Here is a 20526-nt window from a genome sequence, read left to right as displayed (position 1 = left end):
ATTTAAGTGCAAATTTGTTCTCCTCAGATCAGTCGCCAGATCTGCGGAATATTCCGTTGTCTGTTATTTATCACGGGGGGGAAAGGAGAACAAACCCGTGGCACGATGTCATGAGCGAGGCAAACAAAAATCAACAGTTTGAATGTGTTTTTAATTGAATATGGGCTTATTCATGTGAAGTGTATAGGCGGGGTTCTACAAAGGCACATCGCCAGCAGATTAGCATTTGATTCCCCCTTGGTTAATTAATTCACGTCATTAAATGTTAGTTTTTTTTGTGTGTCACAAACCTTTCAATTGACTTTGACTTTGATGGGAGTTTCTTTCTCATTCGGATTAAACGATGGTGTTCGCATCTTTGACACCAATCCCTCTCGTTGTATTATTTCTTTCACTGTTGCTGCCCTCCACCACAACAGGACTCAAGTATTCCCTGAAGCTTTTATTTTCCCTCATCTTTCCCCTTCTCCCTCCCCTCTTTGTTAGAGACAGACCCTCTCTTTCACTCCCCCTCTCCTCGCCACGCTGTCTTTTCGTCAGAGCTGAGGCAGGCAGGGAGAAGCACTGCTCCGAATAGTGACGGTGATCAAGAGACGACACACTCAGCCGCTGTTGTAAAATGCAAGAAGGAGGACCAAGTGTCAGGCGCCACCGCTCGCCTTCTCTTTCATCTCTCACTCTATCGCTCTCCTGCTCTGCTCTGGTTGTCTCTATCTGCAGCCCTCTGGCTGGCTTCTCTCTCTCTCGCTCGTTGGCTGGGGCTTGGCTGGCCGAGCAGCGAAGTGTATTGACACAGTGGACTACCTGCTGCCTGGGGACTGCGTGCGCTGTGAGTACTCTATGAATACGCGGAGCTCCACGTTGTTGTTTTGGCTGCCAGTGAATGGCCTTGTCCCTCGGAGGAACAACTTGGAAGGTGAGCGTCAGGAACCGGGAGTATTTTCTGGAAGAGGAACAGACAGGAGGAATGGATGCTTGAGAAAAGACCGAGATTGAGCCAGCTTCTCCTCAATGTGCAGCTTCTCCTCAATGAAAAATGTGTGAATAAGCGACAGTTTTTCAGAAAAGGAGAAAACCAAGTGACACTCTCGGACAGAGGGAAGTATATATTTTTGGATGAATATTCCATTTTGTGGACATAAGGAAAGATAGAGAAACACAGTCTTCAGTGATTCTGTTAATGTCTGAACAGTCTTTTTCTCTCTTTTTATCTCTCTGTTTCTTTGTTTATTTTTCTCCAGTTAGTGTCGGCTGTGGCTTGTCACTTCTGTAGTATAGCCGGTCTCTGGTGGAACAGCGCTAAGGAGAAGGCGACTTGCGCTAAGGGACAGAGAAGGGGCACGTAAATAGTTTCCCTCCCAACTTCCCGCCACTCTACATTTTTTTCTGACCTGCTTTCTCCGGACCCCAGGGGTGGCCCCCAAATGCGAGTGGCAAGGGAGCCATATTGTTTTGAAACAAGGAGAGGGGGTAGTGGAAAAAAATATCCCCCTTCACACTCCTGAGAGCATATGGTTTAGCGAGTGGTGGCCAGCTGCTTACTAGCCACCCGCTAATTACGCTAGCGTGACAACAGGGGCAGCTCTGTGCTCGGAGGAGACAGTCGTGTTACTGCTGGCTTTATTTTGGTGCTGACTGGAGCTATATGGAACAATAAGCTTGCGGGCACAAAGAATACAAAGAAGCAGTTGTTCTTGTTTTACTTGTAGCGTTTTGTAAGGAAAAGAAAAGGAGGCTGCTAATGAATGTCTTTACAGCTTCAGAGCTGCCGGAGCTCTAGCCCCAAGGCTCCCAGTTTATCAGCCACAGGAGGCTGAAGGAAGATGCTCCCCGCCAAGTCACCAGGGGCTACTCTTGACGAATGCTGTGGCAGCGCAGGGGTGCCTGGTTCATTTTGTCTTGAGGGCTGCCGGGAGACCAGTGGGAAGTGGAATTGTTCACCAAGGCGGTGAAGAGATCAAGGAGGCTCCTTACTGTGGAATTACTTTACTTTAATTACGTTAACTTTCAGGTGCACCTACGTGTGGTTGGTTCACACATACACTTTCATACTGTATGTTTACTCACTCCCCACACATACAATCTGTCGTGGTCCCCTTCCAGTGCTTGGATTAAAATGGAGGTAGTGTGGGCAGGTGGGGGGCTGTAGGAGCGGAGGCCCACACCCGTCTGTCCTCTTCCCACAAATGGATGTTATTAGTTTCCAAAATTAGTTGCCTGGAAACCTCTAAAAGCTTCTGGCCGTGTCTTTCTGAAAGCAACTGCAACTCCCTCCCCACGGTGGAACACAGCTTGAGTCAGAGCTGAATCTACCAGCCATTACCCAGCCTATCATTCTCTCCTCCTCTTGCCTCGTTTCGCGTGTCATCTTTATTCCGTGGTTCTTCATCTCCCACCCCGTTACCCGCACCTCCCCGTCGGGGACGGACTCTGGAAGTGGAGTATGACCAGCTGCCATTACCCCACTCCGCCCCCGGAGCGGGACCGGATGTACCAACACAAGGTGTCCCTGGTGGTGCGCTACTTTATGATCCCCTGTAACATATGTCTCATCCTGCTGGCCACCTCCACGCTGGGCTTCGCCGTGCTGCTCTTCCTCAACAACTGTACGTCCACCAATACTACTACTACACACACACACACACACACACACACACACACACACACACACACACACACACACACACACACACACACACACACACACACACACACACACACACACACACCCCCTGCTACAACGTACTCCCTTGGTCTCTCTGTAGCCAGCATGTGTCTGTGTGTCTTGGTCAATAGTGTGAAGGCTTTACGTGAGTGCATGTGCTTGCCAGATGTATAAGTATACTTGGGGGAATGCTGAATGAGTATGCAAGCATGGCTTTTGGTAAAGTAATGGGTCAGTAGGATGTCGCTTATTTGACATAGACTGTACAACACCATAGAGTGTCTGAAGTCTCTACCTCAAGATATGAAAGACTGGTCCACTTGACCTCTGCCGGCGTATCTGAAAGGCTGAGGCAGAATGAAGTGTGTGTGTGGGGGGGGATCTCTCAGCTGCTAAAAGTCAGCTTTCCTTCAACGCACAGCCCAAGCAGCCTTCCTTTTGAGTCCTTTCTCTCCCCCAAAGCCTTTGGCATTTACTTTGAACTGTGGGATAAAGTAGCCAGATGAAATGACTTTGGACGAGAGAGAAAACTCTTGGCATGGACAATGTCCCCACCTGGAGTGGTTATCGGCCTACATTGAAAATGGTCTGATGGTGAATTAGCTTCTTTCTGTGCTTTGCCTGGTGGCTGGTAGATGAGCAGCAACATTACCATTAAGCGACACTAGAGTGACGTTTTGGAGAGCGAGTGTGTTCGCGGGTGACATATTGTCTGTAAGTTGTATAATGGGGACTGTCTGTCTTCGAAGTTACACTTAATTGGTTTGTGTTTTACCTGAATTACAGTTTTCAGTAAAGTCTTCAAAGCTTTATATCAATGAGTGTTAATTGGCTCTGTGCAACGGGATTAAAATAGGAACACCCCAGTATCACGGGAGTCCCAGTTTGTTTCCTGACACCCACATAGGTGTTCCACCACAGTACCTGACGTATGCATTTTCAGCACTGCTTTATTCAGTGTCATGTGCATTAGACATTCCAGGCTATTTCTGAGTACTAGAATCCTGTGTCAGATGTGTTGTCTGAGCAGAAGGTTCAAGACGAATCAACACCCAGTCAAATACAGTTTAACACTGAAGGCGTTTAAAACTGTCGAGAGTATAATTAAAATAGAATATCGCATTAGATCTTGATTAAAGGGGCGGTTCATTTAAGTAATTTCCTGTTCTTTGCTTGATATTTCCATACTATGAGGTCCAAATAACACTCTGAAATTGTGAAAGAGCTGTTTGTAAAAAAAATGCCTGGAGTTTCAACCTGTTCAGGTGTGATGGAGTTTTTGGCCCAGATCATGACATCACAATCTGATCTGAATTTTCTAACCAATGAACATTCATTGTTTATTTACATATGTATCCTTCTACTTTTAAATGGGTGTGCGGAGTCTAGACGATCCTATACGTCAATCAAGGCTGTGTATGTAAATATGTAATCATTTGTATCGACACCCACACAATCAGACGGAGCATTTCAATGGCACAAGGAGACTTAGGGAAAGACATTTAAAATAATATATTTTGAGTTATTTTCATGGAAGAAATATACACAATTCAATTTCAGTTCAGAAAGTACGCCAAATTCCAGTTCAACATGTTTCTGAGTGAAGACAATTGGAAGTTGAATTTCAGTGTAAATCCTGAATTGACTGGAGTTGAAATAGAAATGACCCCAACCCTGGTACTATTTGACTATAACAGTACATAACACATGCATTATTGCAGCAGGACCATGGATAAGGGAGAAGACAATTAGCTAACTCACCGATTTGGAAAGAAAAACCCTACATGGGGGTGGGATGGGATCCAATCTTTTCTGCTGTGTAGAGGTTGTCCTCCTCAATGGATATTTCATTCATCATATGCCTATTTGAGGTATTTCTTTTAAATGTATTCGTGAAAAGGGTTACTAGGATAATAATGAAAAAATACCTGAGTACGTTTCATCATAAAATACAAATGATTATTGTTCATTCTGGTGATCTCTATTGGACCTCTCATCACTCAGATACTCCATTAGAACCTGTTCGATAAACCCAAGCCAGAGGAGTATCATCTCTGCTCTTTTTTGGAGCAACTCAATTACTGTGGCTCACCCCATGGGAAAGTCCTTCAGTCTTCCCTTAACTAAAAAAAAACCTTTCTAACTCCCTCTCTCTTTTATCTCCTCCAGACAAACCTGTTCACTTCACACCAGCCCAGCCTCCTGACGGTAAGTCCTCTGGGAATTCTCTCACTAACATTACCCTACCTTCACCGGCTGATCACATCGTTTTGGCTCCCCTACCAATAATGACTTCACTTCTCTCTGGCTTTGAAGCGAGCTTCTTCACCTCTCTGAAGGCTGATGCTTTCAGTTTGGACCACCACCACCGTAGCATGGGAGACACGTCGCCCCTTCTGGTCTTTGATAACTTAATGTGTCTCTTACCTGCTAGACTAGAGTGTTTCCAGTCTCACGACTCAGTAATACTAGTAGTTCTTCCTTCTTCCCCATTCAGAACCTCACTCCTCTCCTCCCGTTAGCTGTTGCCAAATGTAGGCCAGGGACACACGGAGGTTCCAGTTGTTCCACTACGCCCAGTCCTGACATACGCCTCGCTTTCTGGCCTAATTCCACAGATGGGAATCTCTATGCAGGGCTATTGTTTCAGTTGTTTGCTGGGCGTGCTACGAGAGCAATTCATTTATTGGCAAATGGCGGATCTCCACACTCTTTAATTGGAGGGAAACAGCTGGTTTCTAGCTCCGTCATGAATATTTAGGGTGGCAGGTAGCCTAGCAGTTAATGGCATTGGGCCAGTAACCGAAAGGTCGCTGGTTTAAGTCCCCGAGCCGACAAATCTGCCTGTGCCATTGAGCAAGGCACTGAACCATAATTGTTCTTGTTAGTTACTCTGGATAACTGATGTAAATGCTACAAGCTCGTGAAACACTGTTTGGTACAGACCAGTGGACTCCTGGTAGTGCTGAGATGTGTAGCTTTACACACAGTGTAGGGGCTACAAAGCCAAAGATTGGCTCATGATCCAAGCCTCTATCTACAGATGCTGTGAATAAAAGCACTGCTGGGGGCTAGACAAATCTGTCCAATAATTGCTCAATCACTAGCTTCAGACGTTGGCCATTGGCAAAAGCTGTTTGTGAGAAAGGGAGCTGTTGTGTTAAAATGTATCACTTCATAGCGGCTTTAGACAACAGATATGATTGTCTCGCTGAGCCATGACAATTACTTTTGTCGATGTGAAATAGTGTCCGCGGTATACGCCTGCTGAGTAATTGAGCTTGATTGAAGCGTTTCTCAACTTCGCCTCACCTTAATACCTGTTGAGAGGAGAGAGATGTCTCCGGTTTTCCCTCCATCAAAAGCGAGATGCTCCAAAGGTCCAGTCACGCAGCATCATGAACCGCCGAAGATATTTGTTTACTTTTTAATGACACACGAGATTGCTTCGACAAGTGATTTCTCTTTCCAGGAGAAGAGCTTTACTCGTCACCGAGCCAAGTTAAGTATGTGCGGGTGAGAAACTGAGGGCAGTCAAGTGAGGCAATGCATCTTTCCCCCTCCCTCTGCATTTTCCCTCAGAAAACGGTGGCTCTTATCGATCGCCGCCGCGCTCATATGGAAGTTTTGGCTTGTCTGAAGGGCGCAGTTTGTTTCTGCACTAGTCAAGCGTTTAAAAGGCTCTGCTGCCAGCCTTAATTACATTTCCAATAGTTGTGCAGGCTCTCAGTCAGCGGCAAAGGATTGTTTTTATGGAAACATAAAGGAGCAGCAGTAGCCGTCTGTGGTCTTCAGTTAGCTCTGAGGGACACAGTGTCTGCGGGTCATTTAGTTTCTGGTGAGAATAGTGGGCCAATTAGAGATGGCCCTAATACACTAGCCACTCTCACGTTACTTGCTGAATGTTGTCCTGTGGGGACATGGTGGTAGATGCTCCAGATCCAAGGCTTGAATGTAGCTCCACCATTAGTCAAATCTGTTCTACAGAAGGGGGCCATTCCACTGAACTTGTCCTCAGTTCCAAGGTCACACTCCCACATACTTAATTAACCAAAATCAGAGTGAAGATATTAAAGATTTTTTTTTAAATATGTTCGTCTCTGAACTTGTTATTATGCTGATGATTTCTCCTAGTTCGTGAGGAGGGCTGGAGAGGTGTTTTTCTACTGGTAGATCAGAACTAGAAAGCCTATAGAAGGCCACTGAGGTTCTGCTGTCGTTGCATCGCATGCCGAGAGCAGTTGCACAGTATTTATGGAGCCCACCACCTACAGTTAGACAGCAGAACCTACCCAATAAATGAGTGCTCATCACCAGTCACAAAAAAGTGAGTCACAAAGCACCCGTTAATTAGTCTCTCTCTGCTGCAGCTCAAAGCGCTCGGTACACAATAATTAGTGCCTGTCGTCTCCAGATAATAACAAGACAGTTGTGTCCCAGCCACAGAGAACCTCAGTCCGTCGCGCGACGTAGAACAACACGGGTTGGACTTTGGGGAAGGGTCTATTGCATAGAGCTGCGGTTAGCTAGCCACAGTTGTCAGTGTCATGTTTATAATGAGAGAAGTTTGCATATTGTATACACACACTTCTCTGGCTCTCTGCCTTGGTCTTTGCTATTTTTTCCTATTAAACGTGTTGTAAGGTTCCTATTTGACAGTCCGATTGCTATAATGGCATATTCTATGGTGTTAATATGATTATGATTTTACTATTATATTTGATATAATGGCTTTCAAGCCAGTGACTCAAGCAAGAAGAGCACCAGTTGGTCGGGTCCTGGCATTTGTCTTGCCACCTCTTATCAGTGAACCCTCAAGTGAAGTGATGACCAACAGGTGACAGAGAGGTCTACTCTCCCTCAAACAAAATGTATCTGGACGAAATTGGGCCACGAAGAAAAAAACAAGAAAACCAAATGGAAAACCTGAGCTACCTACAGTCTGGATTCATCTAGCTAGCTGTCTACCACACACCTCTCCTGGCAGTAATGAATACACCAGCTGTGAACCCTTCAATTTGGCGTTTGTCACCGAGAGTGTCCCCTGGAGGATACTCTACCAGCAGACATGGGTGTTTGAGTTGAAAAGTGATTTGATCGAGGACTGAGAGGGTTTCTGCAACGAAGGTGATTGTAGGATTACTTACCCTCATCCCAGAACACTTCTGCCTCTCAAAAGATGTGACAAAACTTTCTCTGTAGCAGTTTCGAAAGATCCCCATCCCCTCCTCTATGTCCACAAACTCCACTTTGATGAAAAACTGAGGAGAAAAAAGCAGTTGAAGCTTTCCCTGTGTTTAATTATCACAGTTGCCTATTTTTAATTAAATCTTCTCGTGTCATAGATTTATCACAAAGAGGCCACACATCAACCTCATCTTTTTTGGGGTGGGATACTGCGGATGGGGTCATATCAAGATATCAAAGGACTATAAACGCTCCCCAGATTATAATTTTGTTCAGTGAGAAACGAGATTGGCTTGTCATTCCTAGCCCCTCGACGAGAAGCATCAGCGTGTTTCTTGCCTTGACGTTATCAGGGCAATGTTTGTTGCCCTCCAAAAGTATACAGACGCATCCACCCAAAACTGTACTCTCTGTACCTCTCTCCCCCGGAAAGTCTGTCGCTCCTCTGTACTTCTGTGGAGTCAGCAGACGCTTGCATAAACATCTTTCCGTATACACAGCAGAGCTCGACTGGAAGCGATCTTCGGCAACCAGGAGGAACAAATCAGCCATCAGCCACACTGAGCAGAGGTGTGATGCGCCGCCGAGTATTGATTTGCGCTCTGAGAAAGGAGAGACAGAAATATATGTGGGTCAAAAGGAACATGCCTAGACTGGCAGGGATTCACCCCGCTGAGCCGATTTGTTCCTGATTCCTTGGCCAACAGTAATTGTTGATACTGGCAGCGGGGGCATTTTGACATGCCCGGACATGTCGGCCCGATCAAGCTTGCCTTGCCCTCGCGAAACCCCCCACGAACAGCCAGTGTATGAAGGTGTTGTAGCATGTCAGAGAGTGGGTAGATCAACTTCTGACGATGATGGGGTTGGATTTCTGGACAACAGACATCTAGCCGATCCCTGTCATACCTGAAGTCTGAAATACAGTCAGGTTCATAATGGTTGGCACCCTTGATAAAGATTAGCAAATAATACTGATATTTTCAAAGAAATTAGACAACTGTATTATTTTATCCTTATTTTTATTTATTTATTTATTTCACCTTTATTTTACCAGGTAGGCAAGTTGAGAACAAGTTCTCATTTACAATTGCGACCTGGCCAAGATAAAGCAAAGCAGTTCGACACATACAACAACACAGAGTTACACATGAAGTAAAACAAACATACAGTCAATAGTACAGTAGAAAAATAAGTCTATATACAATGTGAGCAAATGAGGTGAGATAAGGGAGGTAAAGGCAAAACAAAGGCCATGGTAGCAAAGTAAATACAATATAGCAAGTAAAACACTGGAACGGTAGATTTGCAGTGGAAGAATGTGCAAAGTAGAGATAGGAATAATGGGGTGCAAAGGAGCAAAATAAATACATAAAAACAGTAGGGGAAGAGGGAGTTGTTTGGGCTAAATTATAGATGGGCTACGTACAGGTGCCGTAATCTGTGAGCTGCTCTGACAGCTGGTGTGCTTAAAGCTAGTGAGGGAGATAAGTGTTTTCAGTTTCAGAGATTTGCGTAGTTCGTTCCAGTCATTGGCAGCATAGAACTGGATGGAGAGGCGGCCAAAGGAATAATTGGTTTTGGGGGTGACCAGAGAGATATACCTGCTGGAGCGCGAGCTACAGGTGGGTGCTGCTATGGTGACCAGTGAGCTGAGATAAGGGGAGACTTTACCTAGCAGGGTCTTGTAGATGACCTGGAGCCAGTGGGTCTGGCGACAAGTATTAAGCGAGGGCCAGCCAACGAGAGCGTACAGGTCGCAGTGGTGGGTAGTAATATAGGGCTTTGGTGACAAAACGGTTGGCACTGTGATAGACTGCATCCAATTTATCGAGTAGGTTATTGGAGGCTATTTTGTAAATTACTTGCCGAAGCTGAGGATTGGTAGGATGGTCAGTTTTACAAGGGTATGTTTGGCAGCATGAGAGAAGGATGCTTTGTTGTGAAATAGGAAGCCAATATTAGATTTAACTTTGGATTTGAGATGTTTGATGTGAGTCTGGAAGGAGAGTTTACAGTCTAACCAGACACCGAGGTATTTGTAGTTGTCCACATATTCTAAGTCACTTACACAGAGAAATAGATGTTCAGTGGTATAAAGTACTACTTAGGTAGTGTTTTACTTTACTATTTATATTTTTGGCTACTTTTACTTAAATACATTCCTTAAGAAAATAATGCACTTTTTACTCCATACATTTTCCCTGATACTCAAAGTACTCGTTACATTTTAACAGGAAAATGGTCCAATTCACACACTTATCAAGAGAACATCCCCTGGTGATCCCTACTGCCTCTGATCTAGTGAACTCACTAACCTATGTCTGAGTGTTGGAGTGTTCCCCTGGCTATCCGTCAATTTAAAAAATAAAAGACAATTATGCTGTGTGGTTTGCTTAATATAAGGAACTTGAAATGATTTATACTTTTACTTTTGATACTTAAGTATATTTAAAACCAAGTACTTTGACTTTTACTCAAGTAGTATTTTACTGGGTGACTTCACTTTTACTAATTTTCTATGAATGTGTCTTTACTTTTACTTAGTATAACAATTGAGTACTTTTTCCACTACTGGAGATTTTGTTGAACAAGTAATAAAAAAATATGTGGGTCAAAATGATTAGCAGCCCTATTTTCAATACTATAGCACCCTCCCCTTGCAAGGATAACTACACTGATCCTTTTTCTAAAATGGTGTATGAGTTAGAGAACAGTGGGAGGCATCTTAGACCATTCATTCATACAGAACCTTTCCAGATCCTTGATATCCTTCATATGCACTTATGTACTGCCCTCTTCAATTAAAACCACACATTTTCAATAGGGTCCAGAGGCTGAGATGGCCATTGCAAAATGTAGATTTTGTGATCAATTAGTGTCACGACTTCTGCCGAAGTCGTTGCCTCTCATTTTTCAGGCGGTGCTCAGTGGTCTACGTCACCGGTCCTCTAGCCGTCAGTGATCCATTTTTCATTTTCCATTGGTTTTGTTTTCAATCCCATTCATTACCTGTTGTGTATTCAACCCTCTGTTTCCCCTCATGTCTTTGTCAGAGATTGTTTATTGTCAGTGTTGTGTTTGTTGTATAGGTGCGCAACGGGTCCTCATACCCATATTTGTTTATATTCTGTTCTAATTAGTGTTATGGAGCATGTTACGTGGACATTCATTAAAAGACTCCATTTTACACTCCGTCTGACTCTCCTGCGCCTGACTTCCCTGCCACCTATACACACGACTTTGACAATTAGGTTGGGGCTATTGTTTTGCTGGAAGATCCACTTGCGGCCAAGTGTCAGCCTCCTGGCAGAGGAAACCAGGTTTTGGCAAAAAAAAGTCCTGGTAGCCTACATGGTAATGTTCATGGTTCAATGAACCTTAACAAGGGCCCCAGGACCCCAGTGGAAGCAAAATAGCCCCATAACATCAAAGATCCCCCACCCTATTTCACCATAGGTATGAATGGAGTACCTCGTTTTCTGCATATGTTGTTCAATGCCAAACCCACCACTGGTGTGCATGGCTAAACAGCTCTACTTCAGGTCATCTGACCACAGCCCCGGTTCCAATCCAAGTGCCAGTGCCGTTTATCCCGGCGGTGCTATCTATGGTCAGATGAAATGAAAATAGAGCTCTTTGGCCAGGAGGCTGACACTTGGCAGCAATGATCCAGCAAGACAATAACATAAAGATGCAACGATTCACCGATACTCATCGGTGCAGGATCAAATGTTTTAGACATGAGCGCATCAGTCTGTTGGGAGCCCAAACCAATCCAAAATTAAGAATGCATCGGTCAGAAAACTGATTCAAAACGTATTAATCGGTTCACTAATATTTTTTTTTACTCTTTTTATTATTTCTGAGAATATCTCATCTGCGGACTGAATGAATGGGTACTCTCCTTCAGTTCAAACTCTTATGCATGTAACTGCGTATGACTGTCGGGTATAACTGTGCGCAAGACACAGATGCTCCCACCAACGAGAGGTCGGCCTATCCCTGGTCTTGTAATATATGCAATTCATCTGGCACCTTCAGCATTCAGATGCTTGTAAAATATACCAGAGTTGTATAGCCTACTAGAGTGGTCCCAACTTGTATCCAACTGCTGATTGGGGTTTTCAATCATTCAGATTTCATTTAGATTGTTCAGGTTCACCATAACAAATAGTTTTGGTGGTTTTGCTTTAAAGAGTCAGTGTATTTGGTCATTGTTACATGAACCGGATAATTTCATAAAGGACAACAGTCATTTCGCAAATTCCAAATGGTCTAAACCATTTGCTTTCGAGACGGGTAAAATCCAAAACGGCATTATATTAATTGTCTAAATGCCGTGCTCATTTCTAGACATATATATTGACATAGTACTAGCTCAAAACATTTTCAATCTGCAAAAAACGAAATCAGTGGGTGATGAGTTCAGATAAGAAGTGGGGGGACAAAAACCATACATTTGCCCCACCCCTAATCTGATAGTGAGGTGGTAGATGCTCAGTCTGCCCAAGGGCTCAGCTCAGGTGCCGAATCATTTAAAACAAAAAAATATTGTTACTGTATCGTATCGGAGCCCACGCGTCAAGATGCGTATCGAATCGTTGATGAAAGGCTATAAGCACTAATCAAAATCCACAAAGAAATTGTTAATTGACCACACAATCAAACATTTTCAGTCTACAGACTTCATCCCCATTGAAAACATATGGTTTGAGTTGAAGAGGGTAGTCCATATGAACAGATGAAGGGTCCTTATTTTCTATGGTAGAGTAGGTCAGGTTCGTCTAGTTTATTATTTCTATGTGGGATCTAGGTTTGTTTTTCTATGTTGGTGATTTGTATGATTCCCAATTAGAGGCAGCTGGTAATCGTTGTCTCTAATTGAGGATCATATTTAAGTAGTGTTTGTTCCCACCTGTGTTTATGGGAAATTGTTTTGAGTTATTGCACGTAGCATCTCTGTAGTCACGGTTCATTGTTAGTTTATTGTTTATTTGTTTTTGTCTTTACTTAGTTTCACTTTCTAATAAATAATGTGTAACTCCACATCCGCTGCGCCTTGGTCCAACATTTATTCTATCGAACGTGACAGATATCAAGGATCTGGAAAAAATGATTTATATAGGAATGGTCTAAAATCACTCTCAACGTGTTCTCCAATTTGCATATTTTTTTTTTTTGAAAAAGGCTCAGTGTCGTATCCTCGCAAGGTGAGGAGGTACTGAAAAAGGCATTGAAAACAGTGGTGTCAATCATTTTGAGCCCTATCCTTTTCATTACTTAAACAAAATCTCTTTCTCTGAGCAATTGTATTAGTTTTTAAAAATATTGGCCATACAATATATACGAAACAGAAATATAAACGTAACATGCAAATTCGTAACATAATTTCAATGATTTTACGGAGCCACAGTTCATATGAGGAAATCAGTCAATTGAAATCAATTCATTAGGCCCTGACCTGTGGATTTCACATGACTGGGAATATATACAGTGCCTTCGGGAAAGTATTCAGACCACTTGACTTTTTCCACATTCTTTTAAGCTACAGCCTTATTCTAAAATGGATTAAATTGTTTTTCTTCCCTTTATCAATCTACACACAATACCCCATAATGACAAAGCAAAAACTGTTTTTTAGAAATGTTTGATAATTTATTACAAATAAAAATAAAAAAAATTACATTTACACAAGTATTCAGACCCTTTACTCACTACTTTGTTGAAGCACCTTTGGCAGTGATTACAGCCTTGAGTCTTCTTGGGTATGACGCTACAACATTGCCACACCTGTACTTGGGCAGTTTCTCCCCTGCATATCCTCTCAAGCTCCGTCAGGTTGGTTTGGGAGCGTTGCTGCACAGCTATTTTCAGGTCTCTCCAGTAGTGGTTTGATTGGGTTAAATTCTGGGCTCTGGCTGGGCCACTCAAGGACATTCAAAGTCTTTTCCAGAAGCCACCCCTGCGTTGTCTTGGCTGTGTGCTTAGGGTCGTGGTCCTGTTGGAATGTGAACCGCCCCATTCTGAGGTCCTGAGAGCTCTGGAGCAGGTTTTCATCAAGTATCTCTCTGTATTTTGCTCCGTTCATCTTTGCCTCTATCCCGACTAGTATCCCAGTCCCTGCCGCTGAAGAACATCTCCACAGCATGATGCTTCCACCACCTGTCGTGGAAATTTCCTCTATTTACCAAATCATGAGCGCAAACCACACACAAGTCAGAGTTAGTTATCAAAGTCCATCTTTAATTATATGAGCTCTATCACAACCCTGTGACTCTCAGATCAATTCAGTGTCTATCAATGAATTCTCTGAGAGCCCCCTTCCACATTGCAACTGAGATCCTTTAATAGCAAAGAACACACATAGTCAGACAGCATAGACATAATAAATTGTTGCATCTTTGTCTCCTTACTCAAACCCAGAACCATAAACCAATCCTCCATATCAACAGGCATATATCAAATTGTCATTTAGATACAACCAATTCTAAATACAACCAATCCTGGACAAGCTCACGGGGAGCATAGAATGACTCCAGACACTGCCATCCTCCTCTCCCCGATGGGAAAAGTAGGGAGTGACTGGCACACAGACACAGTGGAGCAAAAGATATGTTTACACATGATGATACCTTGACCTCTCCCCTCTCTGCGGCCCATGCAACTTAGTCTTGACATAGAACAGATAACTGCAACCTCGCCACAGTATTATACAAAAATAACATTCTGATGAGAAGTAACTTACAAACATATGATGAATATAAAACATCTTACCTATGTTTACCAACCAATTCTGATTGTTCCCCAACACACCATGCTTCACTGTCGGGATGGTGCCAGGTTTCCTCCAGAGGTGAAGCTTGGCATTCAGGCCAAAGAGTTCCATCTTGGTTTCATCACACCAGAGAATCTTGTTTCTCATGGTCTGAGAGTCTTTAGGTGCCTTTTGGCGAACTCCAAGTAGGCTGTCATGTCCTTTTACTGAGGAGTGGCTTCCGTCTGGTCACTCTACCATAAAGGCCTGATTGTTGGAGTGCTGCCGATGTGGTTGTCCTTCTGGAAGGTTCTCTGATATCCACAGAGGAACTCTGGAGCTCTGTCAGAGTGACCATCAGGTTCTTGGTCACCTCCTTGATCAAGGCCCTTCTGCAGACATTTTCTGGTACCCTTCCCCAGATCTGTGCCTCGACACAATCCTGTCTCTGAGCTCTATGGGCAATTCCTTCATCCTCATGGCTCGATTTTTGCTCTGACATGCACTGTCAACTGTGGGACCTTATATAGACAGGTATGTGTCTCTCTAAATCATGTTGTAGAAACATCTCAAGGATGATCAATGGAAACAGAATGCACCGGAGCTCAATTTCGAGTCTCATAGCAAAGGGTTTGAATACTTATGTAAATAAGGTATTTCTGTTTTTTATTTTTTATTAATTTTGCAAAACATTCAAAAAAACTGTTTTCACTTTGTCATTATGGTGTATTGTGTTTAGATTGCTGAGGATTTTATTTAATGAATTTCAAAATAAGACTGCAACGTAGCAAAATGTGGAAAAAGTCTAGGGGTCTGAATACTTTCCGAAGGCACTGTATGTCCATCAGGATTTCCTAGATTTCCTTTCCGAGGATGTAGGGCTTGCCAGATAGTGACACTAAATTGAGTCAGTGTAGCCTACTGAATTGCTTCAGGGATAGAGAGGTTTATTTGGCTCCCCAATTTGCATTTGTAGATTATCTGCAAATAAATTATGAAAACATTTGCTGAAAATGGGGAATCATCACTGCAGGAACAATAACTAGTGGAGAGTCTCATTCTGGTCCAAATATGATAATTAGGGCATGGAATCCAGGCATTAAAATGGAATTTGACCATTTTCAAAAATGTATTGACCTTAGTTAGGGAATCAACAAAATGTATAAAAAACATTTATTGATTAGCCAAGGTGTATCATAAGACATGAACACAATGTATCAGTGATTTGTATCTCCTGCAACCTTCTGAAGGCTTGTCTATCACTTCGTGTAGCCGTTAGCGATGATGCTAATGAAAACAGTCTTCTGGTAAATGGGAAGGCTTTCTCAAAAACCTTCTCAATTAAATGTTATCCACAAAGTAGCCAACCTGGAAGAATGATTATTTTCATCAATCCACTGGGTAATTGTTTTGAAAACTGTAGCATCACATGTGCACTACAAAATCACTGTTAAACAACATCCGCTTGCAAGGTGCACAGTTGAATTAAAGAGTAACTACACCCAAAAATAAATAATTTTCAGATTTTTTTTCCAGACGTCAAAAGTGGTCTCCTGATGTGGTTTAAAAGCATTGTTGTGGACTTACAACATCCAAATGTGTTGGTTTTAAAAAAATAAAACGGTGACAAACTGTAACAAGGCAAAAGAAAACGGTGACAAACTGTAACAAGGCAAAAGAAAACGGTGACAAACTGTAACAAGGCAAAAGAAAACGGTGACAAACTGTAACAAGGCAAAAGAAAACGGTGAAAACAGAATTTGGCGAAAGAACAGAATCAGGCCAAAAAAAAACATTTTATAAGGCTCTACCTAATGATATTGTTTTATGAATTAAGCTCATGTAAAATCATAAAGATATGCTGTACTTAGTTCCTTCAGAAAGTTTTCACACCCCTTTGACTTTTTCCATATTTTGTTGTTACAAAGTTGGATTTTTTTTGTCAACGATCTATTTATTTTATTTTTTTCATTTTATTTCACCTTTATTTAACCAGGTAGGCTAGTTGAGAACAAGTTCTCATTTGCAACTGCGACCTGGCCAAGATAAAGCAGTGTGAACAGACAACAGAGTTACACATGGAGTAAACAATTAACAAGTCAATAACACAGTAGAAAAAAAAATGGGCAGTCTATATACAATGTGTGCAAAAGGCATGAGGAGGTAGGCGAATAATACAATTTTGCAGATTAACACTGGAGTGATAAATGATCAGATGGTCATGTACAGGTAGAGATATTGGTGTGCAAAAGAGCAGAAAAGTAAATAAATAAAAAAAACAGTATAAAAACAGTATGGGAATGAGGTAGGTGAAAATGGGTGGGCTATTTACCAATAGACTATGTACAGCTGCAGCGATCGGTTAGCTGCTCGGATAGCTGATGTTTGAAGTTGGTGAGGGAGATAAAAGTCTCCAACTTCAGCGATTTTTGCAGTTCGTTCCAGTCACAGGCAGCAGAGTACTGGAACGAAAGGCGGCCAAATGAGGTGTTGGCTTTAGGGATGATCAGTGAGATACACCTGCTGGAGCGCGTGCTACGGATGGGTGTTGCCATCGTGACCAGTGAACTGAGATAAGGCGGAGCTTTACCTAGCATGGACTTGTAGATGACCTGGAGCCAGTGGGTCTGGCGACGAATATGTAGTGAGGGCCAGCCGACTAGAGCATACAAGTCGCAGTGGTGGGTGGTATAAGGTGCTTTAGTGACAAAACGGATGGCGCTGTGATAGACTGCATCCAGTTTGCTGAGTAGAGTGTTGGAAGCCATTTTGTAGATGACATCGCTGATGACATAATGTTAATTGTTGCTGAGCTGGGGAGCGTCACGCAGCATGGTAAACAATATTGCAGTACATATCGTGTGTAATGATGTTTGAGGGGAAAATAAGTGTTCATTGTTTGCAGTAACTTCTTTGTTATTGTAATTTCGCAAATGAAGGATTCCAGTTTTAAGCATTGTTGTGGAGTTCATTTTTCAATTAAAAAGTGTGATTTTGAAAGCCAAAAAAACACAGACAAATCAATTTTGCCACGCTTTCTTATATTTGCAGTTTAAAGTTTGTGTTAAGCGTCGCGATACTAAACCTTGTATCGGTATCAAAGTAAAAATTCTGGTACCGTGACAACAGTAAACGTAAGCTCATGTTGCAATAGGCTCTACAACATACACACATAGAGAGAATGCTGAAGAACAAGGCCTCTGGTGTAAAAGGGGGTCTTGTGACACACATACTCACCCATCCCACACATGTGCAGTGTATTATATTAACCATGAGGAATCCCTTGGTGTCTTGACAGGAGTGATCTCTTCCAGCTGTCTCTCTGAGCTCAATCTGCTCTCTCCAAGCACGTCTTAGCCTCGTCAGGAACCTCCCTAATCCCCGCCTTGCTTGGGCGGAGCTACAGCAGTGCGTGAGGACCGCCGGGAAATGAGCTATTTAAAACCCCATAAAAATATGTTCATGTAGGCCATGTTTATGGTGACTTTAATTTGCAGACTTTCGGCCACACTTGATACACTAAACTTTTACCATAGCCTGTCGGTAGACACGCCATAATGTTCAAGTAGAGGAGTGTTCAAGTAGAGGAGTTGTAATGCCTTCCTCGACGCGATTGGTCAGAAACCGCGACGAACAATACACGTGATGCAGTATCCTTTGTACGATCATGTGGGAGGCCAGCAGACCAGTCTTGCCGTTCGGCTAATACTAAACTCTCCAGACCTCCAAAGGAGTGGCGTGACAATATCGTTATGTGGAGGTGTTTGTGTGTTTGGAAAGTGAGGCAACACAGGTTTAATTCCTGTCAATTAGTCATAGCTGAACTCCCTGGCCCCCTGAGGTGCACTGGGGGGGGGGGGCAGGACAAACAGTGTGTCTTCAGGTCCTGAAATAACGAGCTGACCTGAGGGAAGCCTCCCAGCGGGTGTGTGTGTGTGTGTGTGTGTGTGTGTGTGTGTGTGTGTGTGTGTGTGTGTGTGTGTGTGTGTGTGTGTGTGTGTGTGTGTGTGTGTGTGTGTGTGTGTGTGTGTGTGTGTGTGTGTATGCGCTTGTGTGTGTGTGTGTATGCGCTTGTGTGTTTGTGTGTGTGTGTATGCGCTTGTGTGTGTGTGTGTGTGTGTGTGTGTGTTTGTATGTGTGTATGCGCTTGTGTGTTTGTATGTGTGTATGCGCTTGTGTGTTTGTATGTGTGTATGCGCTTGTGTGTTTGTATGTGTGTATGCGCTTGTGTGTTTGTATGTGTGTATGCGCTTGTGTGTTTTCTCGGATGCGTGTTTGCGCATATGCATGAGTGTGTGTTTGAGAGTGAAAAGGGGAGAGGGAGTGAGAGAAGCGAGATCAGAAATCGACAGTATAATATATTGACATGACTGGAGTCAGTGATTTCACTGAGGAGCTCCTTCTGAAGTGGTGTCAGACATTCTCCATCATGCTGTCAGTCAGAAACATTTATGACACTAAATATACTAAAGCATGTGGACCCCCCTTCAAATGAGTGGATTCAGCTATTTCAGCCACACACGTTACTGACAGGGGTGTAAAATCAAGACAGCCATGCAATCTCATGGACAAACATTGGCAGTAGAATGGCTTACTGAAGAGCTCAACGAAATGTACACTGGTCAAAAAAATAAAGGGAACACTTAAACAACACAATGTAACTCCAAGTCAATCACACTTCTGTGAAATCAAACTGTCCACTTAGGAAGCAACACTGATTGACAATACATTTCACATGCTGTTGTGCAAATGGAATAGACAACAGGTGGAAATTATAGGCAATTAGCAAGACAGCCCCAATAAAGGAGTGGTTCTGCAGGTGTTGACCACAGACAACTTCTCAGTTCCTTTGCTTCCTGGCTGATGTTTTGGTCACTTTTGAATGCTGGCAGTGCTTTCACTCTAGTGGTAGCATGAGACAGAGGAAAGAGTGCCTCCGACTGGCCCTCCAAAACCCCTTCCAGCAGCATCTGGTCTCCCATCCAGGGACTGACCAGGACCAACCCTTCAGAAGCAAGCAATCAGTTGTATGCAGGGTGGTATGCTGCTGGCAGACACCATGAGAACGCTACCTGCCCTAATGCATAGTGCCAACTGTAAAGTTTGGTGGGGGAAGAATAATTGTCTTGGGCTGTTTTTCATGGTTCGGGCTAGGCCCCTTAGTTCCAGTGAAGGGAAATCTTAATGCTACAGCATATAATGACATTCTAGACTATTCTGTTTCAACATGACAATGACTCTGTGCACAAAGTGAGGTCCATAAAGAAATGGTTTGTTGAGATTGGTGTGGAAGAACTTGGCCTGCACACAGCCCTGACCTCAACCCCAATCGAACACCTTTGTGATGAATTGGAATGCCGACTGCTAGCCAGGTCTAATCACCCAACCTCAGTGCCTGACCTCACTAATGCTCTTGTGGCTGAATGGAAGCAAGTCCCTGCGGCAATGTTCTAGTGGGAAGCTTTCCCAGAAGAGTCGAGGCTATTATATCAGCAACGGAGGGACCAACTCCATATTGATGTTTGACAAGCAGGTGTTCACATACTTTTGGTCATGTGGTGTATTTCCGTATTCGCTGTACAATTGTGTCTATATTCACATGCCAGTGATGCAGTATTGGAATTGAAATTCCCCTCAACCCCTCGCTCGGCTGCTCCCCTTCCCTCTCACACTTCCCTTTTAATCTTCACATCTCTCCATCCTCCTCTCCTCTCCACCCCTCCCTTTCTCGTCATCTCCTATTCTCGACCATGGCCCTCAGGGCTTGTCTGCCCTGGGCAGGGTTTAAAGGCCCAATGCAGCCGTTTTTATCTCCGTATCAAATCATTTGGGTAACAATTAAGTACCTTACTGTTATTTTTAACAAATTAAATGGTTGTCAAAAATAAACAATAATAGGTTGTTAACATAGAGCAGT

General features: G+C 43.3%; 1 protein-coding gene across 4 annotated transcripts in view; it reads left to right on the top strand.

Annotated features, from left to right (window-relative positions):
• Window positions 1-20526, top strand: part of LOC118360235 (agrin-like) — a 409423-nt gene that overhangs the window by 148374 nt on the left and 240523 nt on the right. For 3 of the 4 annotated variants that reach the window (XM_052482562.1, XM_052482563.1, XM_035739526.2), the window contains exon 3: window positions 4835-4873. In XM_052482562.1, the coding sequence (XP_052338522.1) occupies window positions 4835-4873 (39 nt within the window). Of the gene's footprint in view, window positions 1-534; window positions 2607-4834; window positions 4874-20526 lie in introns of those variants that run through there. The other variant, XM_035739530.2, reaches the window with a different exon arrangement.

The sequence above is a fragment of the Oncorhynchus keta genome, chromosome 27, assembly GCF_023373465.1.
Source record: "Oncorhynchus keta strain PuntledgeMale-10-30-2019 chromosome 27, Oket_V2, whole genome shotgun sequence".
NCBI classification, from domain to species: Eukaryota; Metazoa; Chordata; class Actinopteri; order Salmoniformes; family Salmonidae; genus Oncorhynchus; species Oncorhynchus keta.
Note: the sequence above shows the minus strand (reverse complement) of the source record. Positions and strands in the feature narration are given on the sequence as shown.